Genomic DNA, 17,893 nt, shown 5'->3' with positions numbered 1-17,893 from the left:
ACTTGTTATGGACTTGTTACTTTTAGCAATTATAGCCTACAGTCTGAACTGCTAAAGTTTTGTTAGCATTACATATGGTGACATATTAGACATGAAAACTAAATAATACACTATGTGGCAGAATGAAGTTTGTGAAAGAAACATTGTTTTGTATGAGATCAACTTGTGCAGCTAGAAAAATATTCAGGCTTTCAGGTACGTAATCCCTTTTCCACATCTTACAACAACTTATTTTATTTATGACTAAGCTACTGGGGTTACAACAACAGTACCTTCAGAAAATGCTAGAAATTCGTTAAAACAAAGATTCTTCTCAGCCTGCTCAGTTTCAGATGCAAACCAACCTCAAAATATTTTACTATATCAACTACACACTTTTTAATAAAGTGAACTCTTTGTGGTTATCTTGAAACATGAGGTTTGCCTCTCTCTTCTAGTATCTTTTTAGAGTGAATTTTAAGCAATCAGTTTAGGAACCAAAACAGCATTATTCAGAAAATAACTCAAATCCAATTAAAGCACTGGGACTTGTTTAAAATTTGGATTTCAATAGAAAGCAAAGGCATGTTTTTATTGAAATGGTGTTTGAAATCTGTGCTACACTTGATGCAATTTTGAAAGAACCCTAAAGATTATAAAGCTGCCTAGAGTCTGAAGCTCAAAAACTTTTCTACAGAAGCATTTGAGGTTTGATTTTTTTGTTTGTTTGTTTGTTTTCCTGTTAAGAATCTATACATTCCAGTATCTGGTAGCATCTCTAACTCATGTACCAGGTTGTCCATCACTCAGAACACTTTCATATTCCCTTTAACAGATGTCCTAGGTTACAATGTAAGAGGTGCCCGAAGTATGTATTCTATCACCATCTACATGAGCTGTTGAAACTAGGCTGGGCAGTGTTTCCCTTCCCCCTTCCTCCAGACTCTCTTCTGTTAATGGCCCATCAATGCCCTGCTGCAGGACTCATAGATAACTCCCTCCAGGAGCTATCTCTGTTTAATAGGCAATCAAGGACCCATTACAAGACTGATAAAATGATATCAGCCCATTGTGAGATGCTCTGCCTGGGGGAGGAGCCAAGCATTCCCACCTGAATATAATCTGGGATTTGGGACAGCACAGGCAGCCTTACCCACTGGATTCCCAGAGAACAAGAGCTACCAGACCTTTCTACAGGATCACTGCTTCAACAAGACCGCTTCATCTGGACTGGTACTACCACCACAGGGTATAAGGTTGTATTCTAACTCTGTCAGTGATCTTTTGTATCTTTTGTACTACTGCATTTGCTACTGCATTTTTTGGTTGTTGTTGTTGTGGGTTTTTTTTGTTTTGGTTTTTTTTTTTTTGTTTTTTTTTTGTTTGTTTTTCTCTTCTATTAAATTGTTTTTCTAATTTGGAGTCTCTCCCTGATTCTGCTTTCAAGCCAGAACAATAGCATACTATGATTCATATATGGATTATTGTTTTGAAAATAATAATAAATAATAAACCTTTAATTGCAATCCTCAATACAGTAATGACCCCAAAGCACTGACTTCACAGAACTTTAAGTCAAATAACTGAAAACACTTTTATACAACAAAGAACCAGCAGATCTTATCTAAGCTGTAGAAAAAATAAAAACAGATTACTACTAATTTCAAAGAAATCCCTGCTCAAAACACTTTTTTTCACAGCTCTTCTCTTTTTTTCTTACAGACAAATGAAGTCATTCTTTACCCCATTCTTTAGGGGATATGAATATTTTCAGCCTTGCATACCAACCTCATCAGGGCTGGAAGCCTGGTAAGTTCGATTTTCATCGCTGAAGTCCTGATCCACTTCTGCATATTCTGTCTCTCCAGACACACCAGCCCGGGATTCATACACGGGGGTCACATTGTGGCAGAGTGCAATGGCCTTCACTGCTTCATGTATCCGACTGCTGACGCTCTTCCGGACTTTGGGCGCAGATGATTGAGGTTTCCTGGATGGTGTTGAACTTGTACTGTTCCCACTGTTCTGAGAGTGGACCTTTAAGATCCAACACAATGAATAGTAAACCAAAGTTCAAAAATGGAAAAAAAACATGAATACTTATCTATCTATATCTGACTGTTCCCTTTACAAAGGGTGATAAATGATAAGGCTAGGAACCATCTATTTATTTTTATATAACCTGTTAACTCATTCAGCTTGTGATCCATAAAAAGCCTCATCTGCTTTTTTAAAGAAAGGATAGATAACTTTGGGCTCATCACCTTGCATTTGTAATCAAATTTCAATAACAGAGCCTGAAGACAATTGAAAAACATGAAATGAAACCAAGTATGTTGGAAAAGGGCTGAATAGGCTGATCAGATTCTGCAGAAACCCCTACTACCTCACTTCAGATTTTACATTTTTCAATGATCTGTCACAATAGTCCTTTCATATCTATTGCATTCAATCTTTTCCTTTTTTTTTAAAAAAAGTATTTAAACCAGCCACCAACTGGATGAGTTCAGAAACACTGAGACAAAATTTGAAAATTTGCTGTCATGTTGTTCTTCTTTACCTGTGTCATTAAACTGAAAAGAAACATATTTTTTTAAATCTTCACCTAAATCTCTGTATTTTAAAAGATCACTGCATTTGCAGTGATCAGAAGAAGAGATCAGAAGAGAACAGAAGAACTAAAGCAGGATCATTTTCAAGTATAAATATTAGGAGTCCTTAAAATACAAATATTGCTCATTTAATTTATAACTTACACAATTTCTATATAATTTGTGAACTAATGCAGTTTTATGCTTTGGCTGCAGTTGCAATGGCTTTGTCCTTACAAGAACGCAATAATCTAATAAAATAATCATACAAAATAACAGTTTGACACATATTACTGTTGTGTAACCATTAAACTAGCACTGTTTCAAGTTATCCTTCAGAAATGCTCGAGCACGTGACAGAATTAATCTTCCTCTGAACAGTACTATATGTTTATAATTAGTTAAAAATAAATTGGTTTTTTTTAGGGGGGCTATTGGCTTTTGTTGGTTGGGTTTTTTTTGTTTAAAAGTCAGCACATTAAATAAATCAGCAGTACCACCACAGGCTCTTCTGCTCACTCCAATGTAACTCAGAAAACCTTTTCAGAATCCATGCTTTTTTCTTCCTCACTGCAATCTGCTGAACTGTGAACATTCTGCCCATCAAATTACAGTGTTGTCTAATAAAGGGTTTAACTTTCTGCTCATCTGGCACTGCTTTTCAGCTACTGCTTTAAACCTCTGCATTTGCATTCTGCTAATGCTGATGCCATTACAGTCACAAATAAAGCTGATTTACTCCTTCTGAATTATGTTATGTTTATTGATGCTTGTATAATTTAATTTCACACAAATTCCATTAAAGATTATGCCCTCTATCACAAAATGCTTCCACTGGGGAAATATAATCAGGTTATAATAGATTTGTGTGTTACATTAAGATGACAATAGTCTAGTAGGTCCACTGTAATAACAGAACACAAACAAGGGATAAAATCAATGTCACACAAGAACCACTGCCTAGCTAACCAGCAGCTTCTATTATCATAGATTAAATAAAAAATCTCACCATACTTTTTCAGATTGAAACAATTGTTTAGTAGTTGTTTGGTTTGTTATGGAGACCCCATCATTGTTCTGCTTTAAAGAGTTGCTATTAACACAAGCATAACTGAAGCATTATTTAAACACAGTAGTGTTATATAAAGCTGAAAAAAAAAGGATATTGAAAGAAGGTTCTTTTCATCATCTACTAATAGCAAACCTACATTTTGGAAATCTTTTTTCCCACAACTAAGAAGAAAAGCTTTCCTCACATTTCTTATTTTAAGTATGTTTCAGTTTCTAAAAACTTTTAAACAGGGTTATCATGCATTAAATTTTACAGTAGATTAGTAAAAGCTTTAAATAGCAAGAATTACAGGAATTGTGCCATTATTTTCAGATAGCATATTTAACTGCAAAATATAAAACCAGTATTTGTGAGTATGCCTCCCCTAGAAGACTGGCGCTTACCGGTCAAACTCACTCAGACTAAGGTTTGCCAGCTCAAGACTGTCAGTTAATAAATAACATCTATTGCTACAGTCGCTACTTTGAATACCCAAATGACACATTATAAGAAAGCCAGGTTTGGGTGATTTTTATAAACTTAGTAACCATTAATTTCAGTAACACATTCTGAACCAAATTTGGACAGCTGATCTTTAGGTGAAAGAGATCCATTTCCCATTTCCAAGGCATGATTATTGTATCTTACTATTCATGGCTATACCTACTGAAAATTAAGCTGAAATAGATTTATCTAAGGAAAAAAATTCAAGAAGGGGATTTGTTGAATTGCATAGATAGAAAATAATTAAGAATTTAAGTTGCAAACTTAAAATGTACACATTTCATCACTGTCTTCCCTCCTGTCTCTCCTCCCAAAAGCTACAAAGTATTAACTGGGTCCAGTATGGGGTTAAATTATATTTTTATTTTTATTTTTATTTTTATTTTATGCAAATAAGAAGGGAGCCGTAGTTTACAACACAGCACCGGTAGATATTCCAATCAATTGTTGATCCTACAGTCCTTTTACAAGAGAAAACGAGGACAAAGACAAGGAGGTCAGTCTACAAACTTAATTTGGTAACTTTAGGTCCTAGGGAAACTTTATAATGCCTGTATCCCCAGTTGTCTGTTCTGTTTATGCTGGATATTAGTTCTGCACCTTTAAGACTAGTTCTGAGAGTGAAGCGGAGAAAAAGAAGTGTGCAGTTTGTTTTCAGAAACTGCACTTTCCTCGCCCACATTCTCTCTCATGGACTGCATTGTCTGCAGCAGGGACAGCAGGAGAGAGCTCTCCTTTGCTTTTAGTTAGTTTTTAGCTAGCTGAGGCAGGAAAGTTCCCCAGACTGTGGCTTTTCTTTGGAACTGATCGGCCTGCCCTGGACTGAAAACCCAGAAAAACACCAGGAGCTCACACCTATGGCCCACTGGGGCCAAGGATGCTGCATTTTCCAGCACAGAAGGGACTGAGAGGCACTCAGTGAGCCAAGAAACACCCACAGAGGACTCTTGATGAACTATAGGACTTTCTGAATTTGCCAGAAGAGCAAGAGGTTCTATTGTTTAATATTAGTCCTTTTTTTTAATGCTTGTGAATACTTTGTTTGTTAAATAAACAGTTTTTTCCACTTTTCTCCAAGGAATTCTTTCCCAAATGGGGAGGGGGGGCATGGGTGGTGGGAGGCGCTGCTTGAATCTGCTTTCAGAGGGACCCCATTCAGAGGTTTCCTAAACTAGGAAACTAGGTCAGGCAGTCATGTTTGTGTATCCAAGTTAATTACAGAAAAAAATTGATATAATTTTTTATTATTATACTGTAAACAACACAGAAATACTAATTAACTTTTCATTTGTTTCCTTGCCTGTCAATTTTCTTTTTTTTTTTTTTTTTCAAAGAATAGAAATAATAAAGCACAAAGTTCATCCTAATCTCAGAGCAGAATCAGGAGTTCAAGAAAGGTTTGCAGTAAGCACTAAAATAGTTTACGTACATGGGAAATGCAAGTAATGCTTGCAGAATCCTACAACTGACCCACACAGGGACAGGGAGTCACAATCCTCTTGTACACTTTCCAAACCAAGCACTCTTATGCATCACAGCAACACTTTGTTCTCAAGCAATATGGAGTTTTCCATTTTCTCACACTTTCTCCTCACCAGTTTTATGCTGTTTGAAATGATCTTAATTTTTTTAAAAAGAATTTTCAAGTATACCTGTGTAAGTTTTATTTTGACAACTACTGTTATACCATTTGGTTATACCAATTAATGTGGCTTTTCGATATCTATTCTTGACGAGTATCTTCAAAGATGTAATTACTGTTCATGTTGTTCTGGACACTTCTTTGTAATTTGTAGTCCCAGTAATGAATAGCTTACTCTTAGATGATTTGGCAGGACAAAGACTGCACTGCACAGACAGGTTAACACAGATTTCTGCTAGTGAAGAACAGAAAAGTAAATCTCTTTAAATTGGTATTATGAGGAACTTTGGAATCAGGAGAGAACTATGTACTCTCTCCTATTTTTCCCTTCCATCATAATTCTTAAGAGATACCTACACATGACAACTTTCATGGCATCTCGAATTCTAGATATAATCATTAACAACAATGCTTCAATGCCATTAACCCCCCAATACAAAATATAAATGACTTATGAAATACCTGTGAGTAAGAGTTTATAATATGACTCTGTATTTCATCCATTGTGTCTGTTCCATAGGAAACAGTACCTAGGTGGAGGCGCTTAAATATCATCTCATTCTGTGTAAGTGTTCCTGCAATAAAGGAGAAGTATATCACAGAGCAGTAAAAAATACTGTGAGATGGCCACAAACACCTCCTTTCCCCTCCCCCCGCAAAAAAATCTTTCCTTTGGAAAGAAGAAATGAATCACGAGTTAGCATCAATTTAGTTAATTAAAGGAATGTTTGTGAAGAAAGATCGGGGTTAGACATTCTAGAAGAAATCACTGGTTCCACCTGCAAGCTGATTTTGCCAATAACTAAATATGCAAACTTTAAGAGACAAAGCCTTTTCTTTATACACAAAAAAATGAATTTGCAATATGTGGATGGAACTGACTCTCAAAAGCCAGTGCAAGAGCACCACATATCAGAAAATCTAAAGAAAAAAATCCCTACACGAAACCCAAAAATTCATACAAGTTTCCACACTTCAAGTACCAAGGTAGACATTCTGGCAGTCACTCAGTATGATCTAGATTCAGACACTAAGACTTAATATCACTTCCAAATTTGACAGATTCAGCCTCCAAGCAGAATAAGGCAGAACAAACAAAATCAGTGTTTTCTGTGTTCACATTTGTAAGAAACTACAGGGTGTCAGTCAGACTGACACTGCATCCACCTCTGTCAACTAGTCATGTCCTCCGGTTTGGAAAACCTCTAATTGAGGAATGAGGGCTTCACCCTTGTTGATGGGGTATGTGAGGTGGAAAGGGTAACTACTGCCTAGCTTTCCATGGGCAGCTCACAAAAGATTATTTTGATTGTGGCCCTTCCGAAAATTTTCCCCTATGGCTACTCAGGCAGAGCAAGTATAAAAATAGTATAAAACTATTTCTATATTTAACCACACAGTTTTGTGTCATTTAAATGCATAAGTCTGATCATATAAAAACAAACCCAACATGGTACCAGAGTAGACATTCTTGAAGCTTCTTTTTTCTACCAGAAAAGCCATTTTCTACCATTTTTGAAGCATTTTTTAAATGGAATATAAGAAAATAATCTGGAAATAAATGCTGCAGAATAAAATATTGCATATTAATTTTATTTACCTTTATTTTTCTTTAACATTTTATCCCAGTATGCCAAAATACATGCTAAGCAACAGGAGAAGAAAATACTAAAATGCTATAATTATCTGCAAAACAACACTGTCTGGCCAGTCAGCATCCAGTTTATGCACCTATCAGGGCTAGAGATCAGAGGTCTTCAAAGACTCATTAGGGCTGTAAAAGTCTCATGTCTTTCCCAGTTGCATTTGAGATGTCTACCACTCCTACTTCCTGGTGCTATATGTACAGTGACACTTCATCTCCATTGTTGTACCAGCACACTGCACTATCAAATCCTGCCTTTCTGTTTTACCAGTACAAAAATGTTAATTCCAAATTCTCCCTTTACCATTAAAAACCAACACTTTCCATTTGCTTTTCCTTACGCATTGTTGAGGATTTTTCTTTCTATAGTCAATTATTTGAATTTTTAAAAATAATTAAAATAAGGTCTATGTGAAATGCATAAATTCTCTACAAAATATGCATAACATTATTAAAAATTTACATGAGAAGCTGAACATACCCAAAGCTGGAAAACAGCCCAGGAAGACAGAGTTCCAGATCTGTATAATTAGCAAATTGCAAATTTTTCCTTTATACATGGGAGAACAAAATTATTTTGTTTTACAGTAATCACATAAACCCACTTTTTTCTACTTTTAGTACTTTTATTGAGACCTTTTACTAAATTTCATTACTTTTTTACTTTGAGACTAGAAAAATTCAATCTCCAGTTTGCACATGGAAAATATGAAAACTTACACTAATAAATTTGAGAAATAAAAATCTCCATTTCTAGAAGAAAGCAAAACCAAAACCCACACACCATGCAAAAATATTCAGTCCAAGAAATTTCCAGGATAATATTTATCACCTTCCTGACTTTCCAGGCATGCTAATACCTTCTCACTGCCCTTGGCTTTGCCAAGCCTTTGAATTCAAAAAGCTCTCTCTAGGAGTTGTGAAACCAAATGTTAGTCAAAAGGTGAGATAGCAGGCAACTGTCAAACCTGCTTCCTACTACTTCTGTAATTGGTGCTTGGGAAAACTGAGCAGGAAACAAAATTTGCCCTATGATTATTATATGGAAAGATTATTTCTTCTGACACCACTAAACCAGTCCAACTCCATATCACATTTGGTGAGGGAAAGGTAGATGGCTCGAAAATTTGCATGTTCCATCCCCTCTTTCTCAGCAAGCAGAGAAGAAAAACTTCTGCACAGAAAAATATAGATTTTCCTATCCTTCAGTCAACAGGAGCCAGGGAAGAAGGCTTAGGAAAAAGAGGTGAGGAACAGAATTCAACAAAGACACAGAAACAAACATGTCAGAAAGCCTGATTCAATACTTGCATCTTATACATCTCTTATACAGTCCTTTTTATCAGCAATGTTAATAGGAAATATCTATGACAAATAACTAAAACAAAAATAAAGAAAAACAACAATTCCAGTTTGCTCATGCTTCTCAAGACTAGCGTAAGACTTTCAAGAACAGCCGTAATAAACCTGATGTGTTGTTAGACAAATAGGGGTAGCTGAAGTTATGAAAATACTCCCAAAAATTATGAAAAAATCCCTACCTTAACTAAATACACCTTTTTTTAGCCATCCACATGGAAATAAAGTTTCATCATGTGTGCAAATTTAGAATTTACTTCTAAATTCTTCTAATGAATGAACGGCCAAAATGGGACAGAAACATTCCCAACAACTTGTTCCATATATTAATTACATGGTGTCAACCAGTTATCTTAAAACGTTAGCAGCAGTTCAGTCCTAAATTTTAGTGTTTTAGTTGAAGACTAATACTCCATGACAGAACAACACATCTTGTATTTTTATGACCCCAGATGCAAACCTGTCAAATACCTAGAGGCAGATTTTCTAATATAGCCCACTTCTTGAACAAGAAAAACAACACAAAACTGAGCTCTTTTAGTCTGGTCAAGGTGTACTACAGAACAGTGAAAGAACCTTCTGTTTTTAATAATATATTTTAAAGACCTAGTTATCCATTCTACACTTTCAGGACATTGTTAATATAAAGAGTTACTAGATTTTAAAAAGCTTATTTTAGAAAAGCTTTCAGAAAGCACGTTAGTCATCATACCATCTACTACTACTATTATACATTCTTGAACTTAGCTCTATAATGCAAGTACCACACAAAGAAAATAGCCTGACAAGAAAAGTTAGTACAGAATTGCTGAAGAAAAATTTAGTATGTTTTTTAATGAGTCCAAGAGCTTTTTTTTTTTTTTCTTCCATTCTTTCCTACAATTGTATCATTAAACACAGAGTAAAGCAGGCAAAGAGGAAATTAATTTCTAAGGAAAAAGTCCTGAAGGCATCATTCCTTGGGTGGCAACAGATGTGATTCACAACAGAGCAGCAGAGATTTTTTCCTTGTTGTTTTTTGAGAAGCAGATGCAGATCATTCTGATCTTGTATTACTAGCTGGCAATTTGGACCAATACCAGCAATTTAAAAAGTCCAAAACAAGAAAAAGCAAGAAAATATGTACAGCGGAAAAAATTAGTAACTTTGTGAGAAATTAAGAGGATGAGTAACTTTTAATGTAATTTGTGTGCTTTGTTTGAGCTATTTCCTTAAACAGATAAAAAGTCAGTGTAAATGTGAACATTTCTATGGAAACTTTTAGAGAGATCAGGCCTTATCATTCTAATAATTAGACTGTTGACAGCAATCTGGAGATACAATTTTTTTTCTATGAACCCTGGAAAAAATATAATCTGGTATATAACACAAGAGGAAAATGAAAAAAACTCATGGTAAGCATACATAGCATATGTCTGCTCATTCATTGTCTGCTCCATTTATGAGTATGCCATAAACACAACCTATACAAAACCTCAAACCAAGTAAGTCCCAGCACAATCCATTAAGAATGAGGATGAAAACCAAGAGAGCTGAGCTACACCTAATCTTTCCTGGGCAGAAGGCCACAGTACAAGTAACAGGTAACTTGGGGGCACTGAATTAGGGAGTACTGCTCCTAAACCACGACACACAGCTGTGAAGAGCAGTACCTATTTCCTCTGTGCCTTCTGCCCCCTACAAGCACAATGCCTGTGTATTCAGCAGTGAAAGAACAACATGATGCTCACTGGATATTTTCAGGATGGGAGTCCAATGGAAGACAAAAAGTAAGGATTCCTTAGTCTGGAATCTTCCTGTAGAATGTCTCCATCAAAATGTTCCATTTCTAGTCTGCTCTACTCACCCTGCAAACCCAGTGGTACTAAAAATCTTAGAGGCAGTGGGATATACGCAGTAGGATATAAATTCATATCCATCTAAGTAAGGGAAGGAGATGTTATTCCATCAAAAAATTCCATTAATTATTCTTTCTCTCTAGTTGCTTACATTGAAGAGGTAAAGACTCAAAGTATAAGTAAAAAGAATAATTTTCATAAATAATTACTGAAATTCACTGTTCTAATAGCACATTACATTAGGTACATTTAACAGAAACGTCCATATACACCAACCTCTAATACACAGATTTTCCAAAAAATTCAAGAATCCCATAGTTCTTTGTGTCTGTTCAAGGATTATATCTGTTAAGTATTTAATTTCATCCAAACACCCACTAAAATGTTAATTACAGAACTCAAATACAAGTGTATACATTAGTGAATAACTACACTTGGAGGACTACATGTTTGTTTTAGCTGAACACACCGGTAGCTGGTGTGAACAGCAGGTGGTTTTCTGTCTCACATCCAAAGAAACAAAACCCCTCATTAATACTGCCAAATATTTTGGGTTTTTTTCTTTTTTCATCATAATAATTTTTTGTACCCTGGAAAGCACGAGATACCATGCTCATGCAAACTGCTACCCACCATCATAACAGATGACGCCTTTCTGTCAAACTTTCATGTGATTCAAGTCCAAACAACGTGGCATTTTGGGTAATGGATGCTATAATTAAAATGTGAGTCCTAAAAAACCCTGTTGCTTTACTGGGTGTTTTTAGTAATGGCTTTGTTCTACATGAAGATAAAAACTCCCTAACAAAGGAATTAATGTATTGCTTTAATAGGCTGCACTCTGAGTAAAGTTTTAAAATTTATGAGTTCTCTGCAGCATTGTTCTTTAAACAATGGCATTGTCAAATGCAACCAGTGAGAAGATTAAAGTTCTCCCAGCAGATTAAGTACAAATTATCTGTCCTCCTGTTTCAGCATCATTTGTTCATTTATCACATAACGTCTAGTATTTCTGGTCAGTGTCAATATGCTCTGCATCCTTGCAGTTAACAGATGTCTTCTCTTGTCGAATGAATTACTTTATGTTTCACGCACTGGTGGCCGCAGATGTGTCACTATAGCAACATCATTAATTTCAGATCTTACCGGAAACATGCACTCCAATCAAACCTAATTATACCACATTGCTTTCTTGTCCCACAATAAGGAAACTATAATGCAATTATTGGGATACTTCATTTTCTATTATACTGTGGCAAATGAGAGAGCCACTGTGATGGACGCTTCTTGTCAAAAAGCTTATTGATGAAGCACAAACCCAATTTACAATCATACAAAGGACTACCTTGCAATTATGTTAGTAATGCAATGCTCCTTAGACTCAACAACTAATTCTCAATCACTTCCAGTGAAGCTTGGGCTACAATATAAGATTTTTGCAGACAATTCTCTGGATTCCTTTTCCTTTCCAGTATTGAGAAGAACTTCACCTGTTCACATTTAACTAAATCAGCCTTTTAGTGCTCATTTTTGGTAGCACCCACTTGGGCAGATGGCTACAAAACTGACTTCCTTCTTTATCCTCTGATAGCCAGGCCTTAAGTGGGCAGAATGGAATCAACTGGCTTATATGACTAGAAATGAAAATTCAAATGAGAAAGTGCTGAGATCAGCTCTTATAAACTGTATAATCAAGAAATGTCAATCATGGATTACGCACACAGACTTGTTCATTACCTAACAGTATGTTTCGCATTTATCATAAAATGCGTAATGAGAACAAATGTACTCAGGAAAGGAAACTGGAAGCAGTTACCAATATACTTGGGCAAAAAGTACATTGTCGATGTATTTGTCCAGAATGAAGAACAGTTTAAAATTTGTGGGGCACTTAAGATTATTAAAACAGAGCAGTGTTTCCCATCTCTACAAGGCACAGTTAGTGGTGTGAAGCTGGTGACATCTCCAGGACTCCTGGCTTATTTTCACTAACATCAGCTTTCAGCTGACACACGGGTAAAAACGCATAGGGTGAGACTGCTGACTCTGCTTCTTTCCAAAACACTATGAAACTACTGCCCTACAGTATGGCCTTCACTTTCATTTGAACGTCATTATTGTATAGATTCAGACCTTCCACCAGAGCTCAGCAGACCTCAGTCCTCTGAAAAGCCTTTGAAGCTGAACACCAACAATCATCCAAATGCTATAAAACACATTTCCTGGTAAAAGGCTTTTAACTTTTGTCTATTTAGCAGCTTTTAAGCATGTACTCCTGTGCTGCTTCTTAAACAGAACTCTGGTTATTGCAAAGAGCATGATGTAGGTTGAAAAAAATCCAACCAAACAAAAAACCCCAATTATATGCATAACAGGGTTGTTTCTCCTTGTATATACAAGTCAATAAAACGTATCCTTATGAAGATTTAAGGATGTAATGCCACAGTTCTGCTTTGAAAAATCCAGTATCACAAAATTTTTTGTGGATTTTTTTTTTAAAGGAGAAAAGCTTTGGTTTTAATCACTCTTCTGTTAGGTTAAGTGTAATGGTTGTCTTCAAGTAGAACAATGGCAGGTTTTTTCAAACAATCCTTTAATTCTCAAACAGGATAGTAGGTATCAGAGACAGAACATAATCCTGGCATTGTAGAGTTGTGTGAAAAAACTGTAGGTATTTTATTTAGCAATGCCTAAGATTCTCAGTGCTCTACCAGCAAAGTTTAAAAAGTCTACATTATTTTTTCTTAGAAAGTAGTGTTTTGTAACTAACTTTAGAATTCCCTTTGTAAGTGAACTCTACTGCTTTGTTTTGAAAATAAAATATTTTTGAGCATACTTCCTTTTCCAAACATATGCCGTAAATTACATATTTCAAGTCTTCAATGTGACAGCACTCAGTTACATGAAGTTAAATTATCATGATGAAGGGTGCTATTAAAATCAATAAGCAGTTTCAAATAGCATACAAATCATTAGGTAACTGAAATAAGACTTGTTAAACAATCATTCACTTGCTCTGAAGAACTGCCACACCATAATTTGCAATATACTTTAGTTTTACAAAATAAAAGAACAACATTCAGACGTATATAGGATAACATATGTACCTATAGAAGAAAAAAGGAAAGCATGTTTTGAAAATGTGACAATATATTACATTTACACTTCATTTCAAATATGCACCAATGGAAGTGTTACCATGGGTGGGAATGGAGAAAGAAGATAGAAATTGTGTATTATGCTTTCGGAGCAGTATAACAGAGGCTAATCCCTGCCCTCCCCAGCAGCTTTTCACCGTTTTGAACTATATTTTACTTAAAACCAGTAAAAAGAATTCTTCAAGCTTTTTGAGAAACTACTTTCTCAGTTTAGAAATTAAGCTCTTTTATTTTTAATGTATATCTAACAGAAATTACTTATTCAATTTCAGAAAGAAACAAGAAAGTGTAACACATGCTATTACTTCTTCACACTCTCAGCACTCACCTTGTGATCCTGTTAAGGGTTGGGGGTTCTAGTACACCAAGTGAGGTACAGTAACACATTACAGTTGTGAAGGTGCAATCATTCAGCAGCTCTAGAACTGGTCTTGGTAACATAAAAAGCAACTAACTTCATTGGGACAGCAGATATTTTGGAGGCTGATCTCGTGACTTGTTTTGGAAATGACTTACTCTCTCAAAGGTATTCTTAACTTACTATCATACAATATTGCAGTAGCAATGAAGTGCAGAATAAACCAGTATCCTGAGTGCTATTCCAGAGTCTTTTCAGGGGAAGATACATGGTCCTCTTACTCATGCTGTACAGCGTCCTCTTGCTATGGAAGAGCTGTTCCCACAATAAATCAGAGTGCTACCAAATCCTTATTTTAACATCTAAATACTGCCCTACCCAAGTCTATTGGTACTTGTGAAACTCCTCAAGCAAATGTGTAAAATTTTATTGAGAAACAAAAATCGGTAGTCTAAATCTACTCTTACATTAGCAGATTCAAGTAGAGAATTACATTTAGAAATTTTATAAAAGTTATCAGATTTCAGAATGGTAACCTGATATACCTGTTTTATCCGTTAGTAAATAAACTAATCGTCCCAACTCTTCTGGTATGGTGCTAGTTCGAACAACTGTTCCAGGAATATTGTCATCTTTCATAATCATCCACCCATAGGCTGCCTTACCCATGTCCAAGTTGACACGCAAACTGCAAAGGAAATTTATACCATAATCAGTGTGAATATTAGTCAAAGTGATAGTTACAACCATAAACATAATGCTAGAAGCTCTTTTTAGCATATCTGAAAAATGGAAGATCTTAAACCTATGTGCACCAAAATTTTGGAACAATGCTTTTTTTTATGTGTTTGTAGAGTACATATCACAGGCTTCATCCCAGACTTAGAGAAGATATAGCAATACAAACAAATGCAGTATCATGCATTCTACATGAGACAGATTCCAACGCTTTGTGAAGACTCTTGATATAATTACTACTCTTATACAGATGGGTAATGTATAGGAAGAACAGATCACTATTCAATCACAGTTTTTATCTACTAAAAAAAATCCACACACCACCTATGTTCATTTTATGATGAGAAATTACAAATAGTTTCTGTTACCTTTCAGAGTGAATATAAAAACCAAAGCAATACAGCTCACATAGAAACCAAAGGAACAGGAAAAGACATGCTCCTCTTAGGGATGCAAGCCTGCTAGTTAGCCAGTCAAGTACAAAAGATGCTGTCTAACTTGACAAGAGAAACATGAGCACACTTTATTTAAAAACAGATGGACATTTGCTCTAGCCAGGAGCAAATGGATTAACTGAATGATGAAAGCTGCTCACCTACTGCACAGAGGCGTTTAGGCTGTTATTTTTTTGTGGCTGGACTACCAAGACAGGAATTCTGAGATGGAAACTCTATTCAAGCACTTTGGTCTCAGGTATGTGGCGCACACACACAGAGTTATTCAAATAGGAAAAACTGTGCTTTAGTAAGATAAAATCAGAAAAGTCTTTCAAAGCTCAAGTGCAATGCACATCCTCACTTGCACCTTTTACAAGCACGCGTATCACCTAGTTTTGATGTTCTAAACACTCTATGCATTTAACTATAATATACTTGAATACAATTTAAAGGTAAGAAAAAAAGAGAAAAGAAAGTAAGACTCCAATTTCTTTTGTTGAGCAGTGAGGAGAAGTCCATAATACAAAGCATTAAGGCATTTTAGTAATTACTCTCACTTTCCAGCATGCACTGCTAAGTAGAACAGAATGTACCCCTTGTATGCTGATGGACCTAATAGAATGTTTGCACTGCTGGTCTGTAGAGAAATATCTCTCCAATGACTAAGACAGTCCAAGACAGCTTTCTGGCACACAGAAAGATATTGGGTACATGCTTGAATTATTAAGATGAATAAAGAATTAAACAGGAATAAAAATGAGTGTTAGAGATTAATTTTTAGTATTAATTCTAAGATTTGTACACTGTATCCTTCTCTGACTTCCTTCACTTGGCACTTTTTGTCTTAGAGGAAAACCTTATCTTTGAAATCATTGCAGCTATTGCTTAGCAAATTATGGGAACTGATGCAATACTAAAAATGATGATGGCCTGTTAATAGTGAGTTTGCTTTTGAAACTAAAAACGTCTCCAACAGAGCTTCACAGGAATGGATGAAAAGACTTCACTGAAAAGTTCAAGAATTTTTACACAATAAAACAAGGAGACACTAAACTTACTCAAAATAAAGCCACTTTCAGTGCCAATATTATTATTAGCTATTATTTCTCACAATTTCTTTCCAGACTTTATGAAACCTCATTATATAATCAAAACATTTTAAATTCACCAGTTTTCAAATCCTTCTCAATTTAATCCAATTAAACAAACTCCAAACACATCAGTTATTCATGAAGACACACTGAATAGCATCCAATGCAGCATTAGCAACTGTTGCATTAGTAACACTTATTTTTAGAAGACCAATTAAAATGCAATATTTAGGCAGAATATGTTAATATAGGAATTTGAAGGTTGTTGCAGAGAATGAGCTTATTTAGTAAACACAGTAATACGTTTCTTGTCTTTCCACCTAGTTACCAGTTACCCTAGAGCAGGCAATCCTAAGGCAATTTTTAATCCATGTTGGGGATTTATTACATTAAGAGCCAGGGTGGCATTCTCTGCAATACAGTTTCAGAACAAATAAATAACACAACATTTCTGAATGCACACTGCTTTTTCCTACGCATTAAAAATAAATAGTTCTGCTCTTATTCCCTCAAAAACACCAGTGTTTCAGATTAAACACTCCTATTTACAGGACTTCTAAATTTCATTCTTTTTCACGAATTGTAATGATCTAAGTTTCCCTTCTAAAGGTGTCTGGGTGGTTTTTGTTATTGTTGTTGTGTTTGTTTGTTTTGTTGGTTTTGTTTTTGTTTTTTCTCTCAAAAGGACAAATTCGCCAATAAGCAAAGGCCTTCACTGAGAAAGTTTGACAAATACATTTAGAAACTCCAGAAACAATCTACCATTCCTGACTCATTGAAAAGCAATCAAGAACTAATGAAGTTAGCAAGGACAATTTTGTGAACAAAGTGATATTGTGCCAAATAAAATTCAAGTATGATTTGGAATAAAAATTAGATGGTAGGTTTTTTCCCTAAATTCCTGAGAAGTTCTGTATATGTAAGAATCTTGTAATAAAAAAAACAAAGCCCTGCCAAAACTCCAGATACAGTACCCAAAGTGGTATCCACTTCTTAAAATAAATAAAGTAATTGAGATGTAGTCTTTTTATTTTCAGGACTTCTTTCTCTGTGAAAATTATACTTAAGGACATATTTGGGTCCCATTATTATCCAAAACTGCACCAAATTCCCTATGGCTACATCCCCTAACCTTCTTAATATATCCATACTTTCTTGAAACAGACGAACTATACACTGATATATGCATCATCCAAAAACTAGGAAAAAAAAAGCAATAATTTTAAAATGATTGGTCAAGAAAAAAAAATAAAAATATTTTAAATTCAACATGCCTGGAAAGTTTAATCTTCACAGAAACTGATTTTTTGGAGCCTAGTAACTGGTATCAACTGACACTAAACAAATAAAAATAAACAAAAGTTACTTCATTTATGAACAATATTATATAAAGATCTAAGCAAATAAAAATCAACCTATAGGTCATCCTTTAATTTCCCCATATCTCATATTTTATTTGATGAGGCAAGTAGAATTTAATAGTCCTTTGTGTTTTGTCCACT

The 17,893-nt window shown here is 35.2% G+C and overlaps 1 protein-coding gene across 1 annotated transcript in view; it reads right to left on the bottom strand.

The window, feature by feature from the left end:
• ATP9B (ATPase phospholipid transporting 9B (putative)) overlaps nt 1-17,893 on the bottom strand; it is a 154,761-nt gene that overhangs the window by 24,967 nt on the left and 111,901 nt on the right. Inside the window, exons 11-13 of the mRNA XM_040056904.1 lie at nt 14,671-14,813; nt 6,230-6,342; nt 1,768-2,016 (exon numbers count right to left, since the gene is read on the bottom strand). Coding sequence (XP_039912838.1) covers nt 1,768-2,016; nt 6,230-6,342; nt 14,671-14,813 — 505 coding nt within the window. The remainder of the gene's footprint in view (nt 1-1,767; nt 2,017-6,229; nt 6,343-14,670; nt 14,814-17,893) is intronic.

The sequence above is a fragment of the Hirundo rustica genome, chromosome 1 (assembly GCF_015227805.2).
Source record: "Hirundo rustica isolate bHirRus1 chromosome 1, bHirRus1.pri.v3, whole genome shotgun sequence".
NCBI classification, from domain to species: Eukaryota; Metazoa; Chordata; class Aves; order Passeriformes; family Hirundinidae; genus Hirundo; species Hirundo rustica.
The sequence above is the reverse complement of the archived record's forward strand: the minus strand, read 5'-3'. Positions and strand labels throughout refer to the sequence as shown.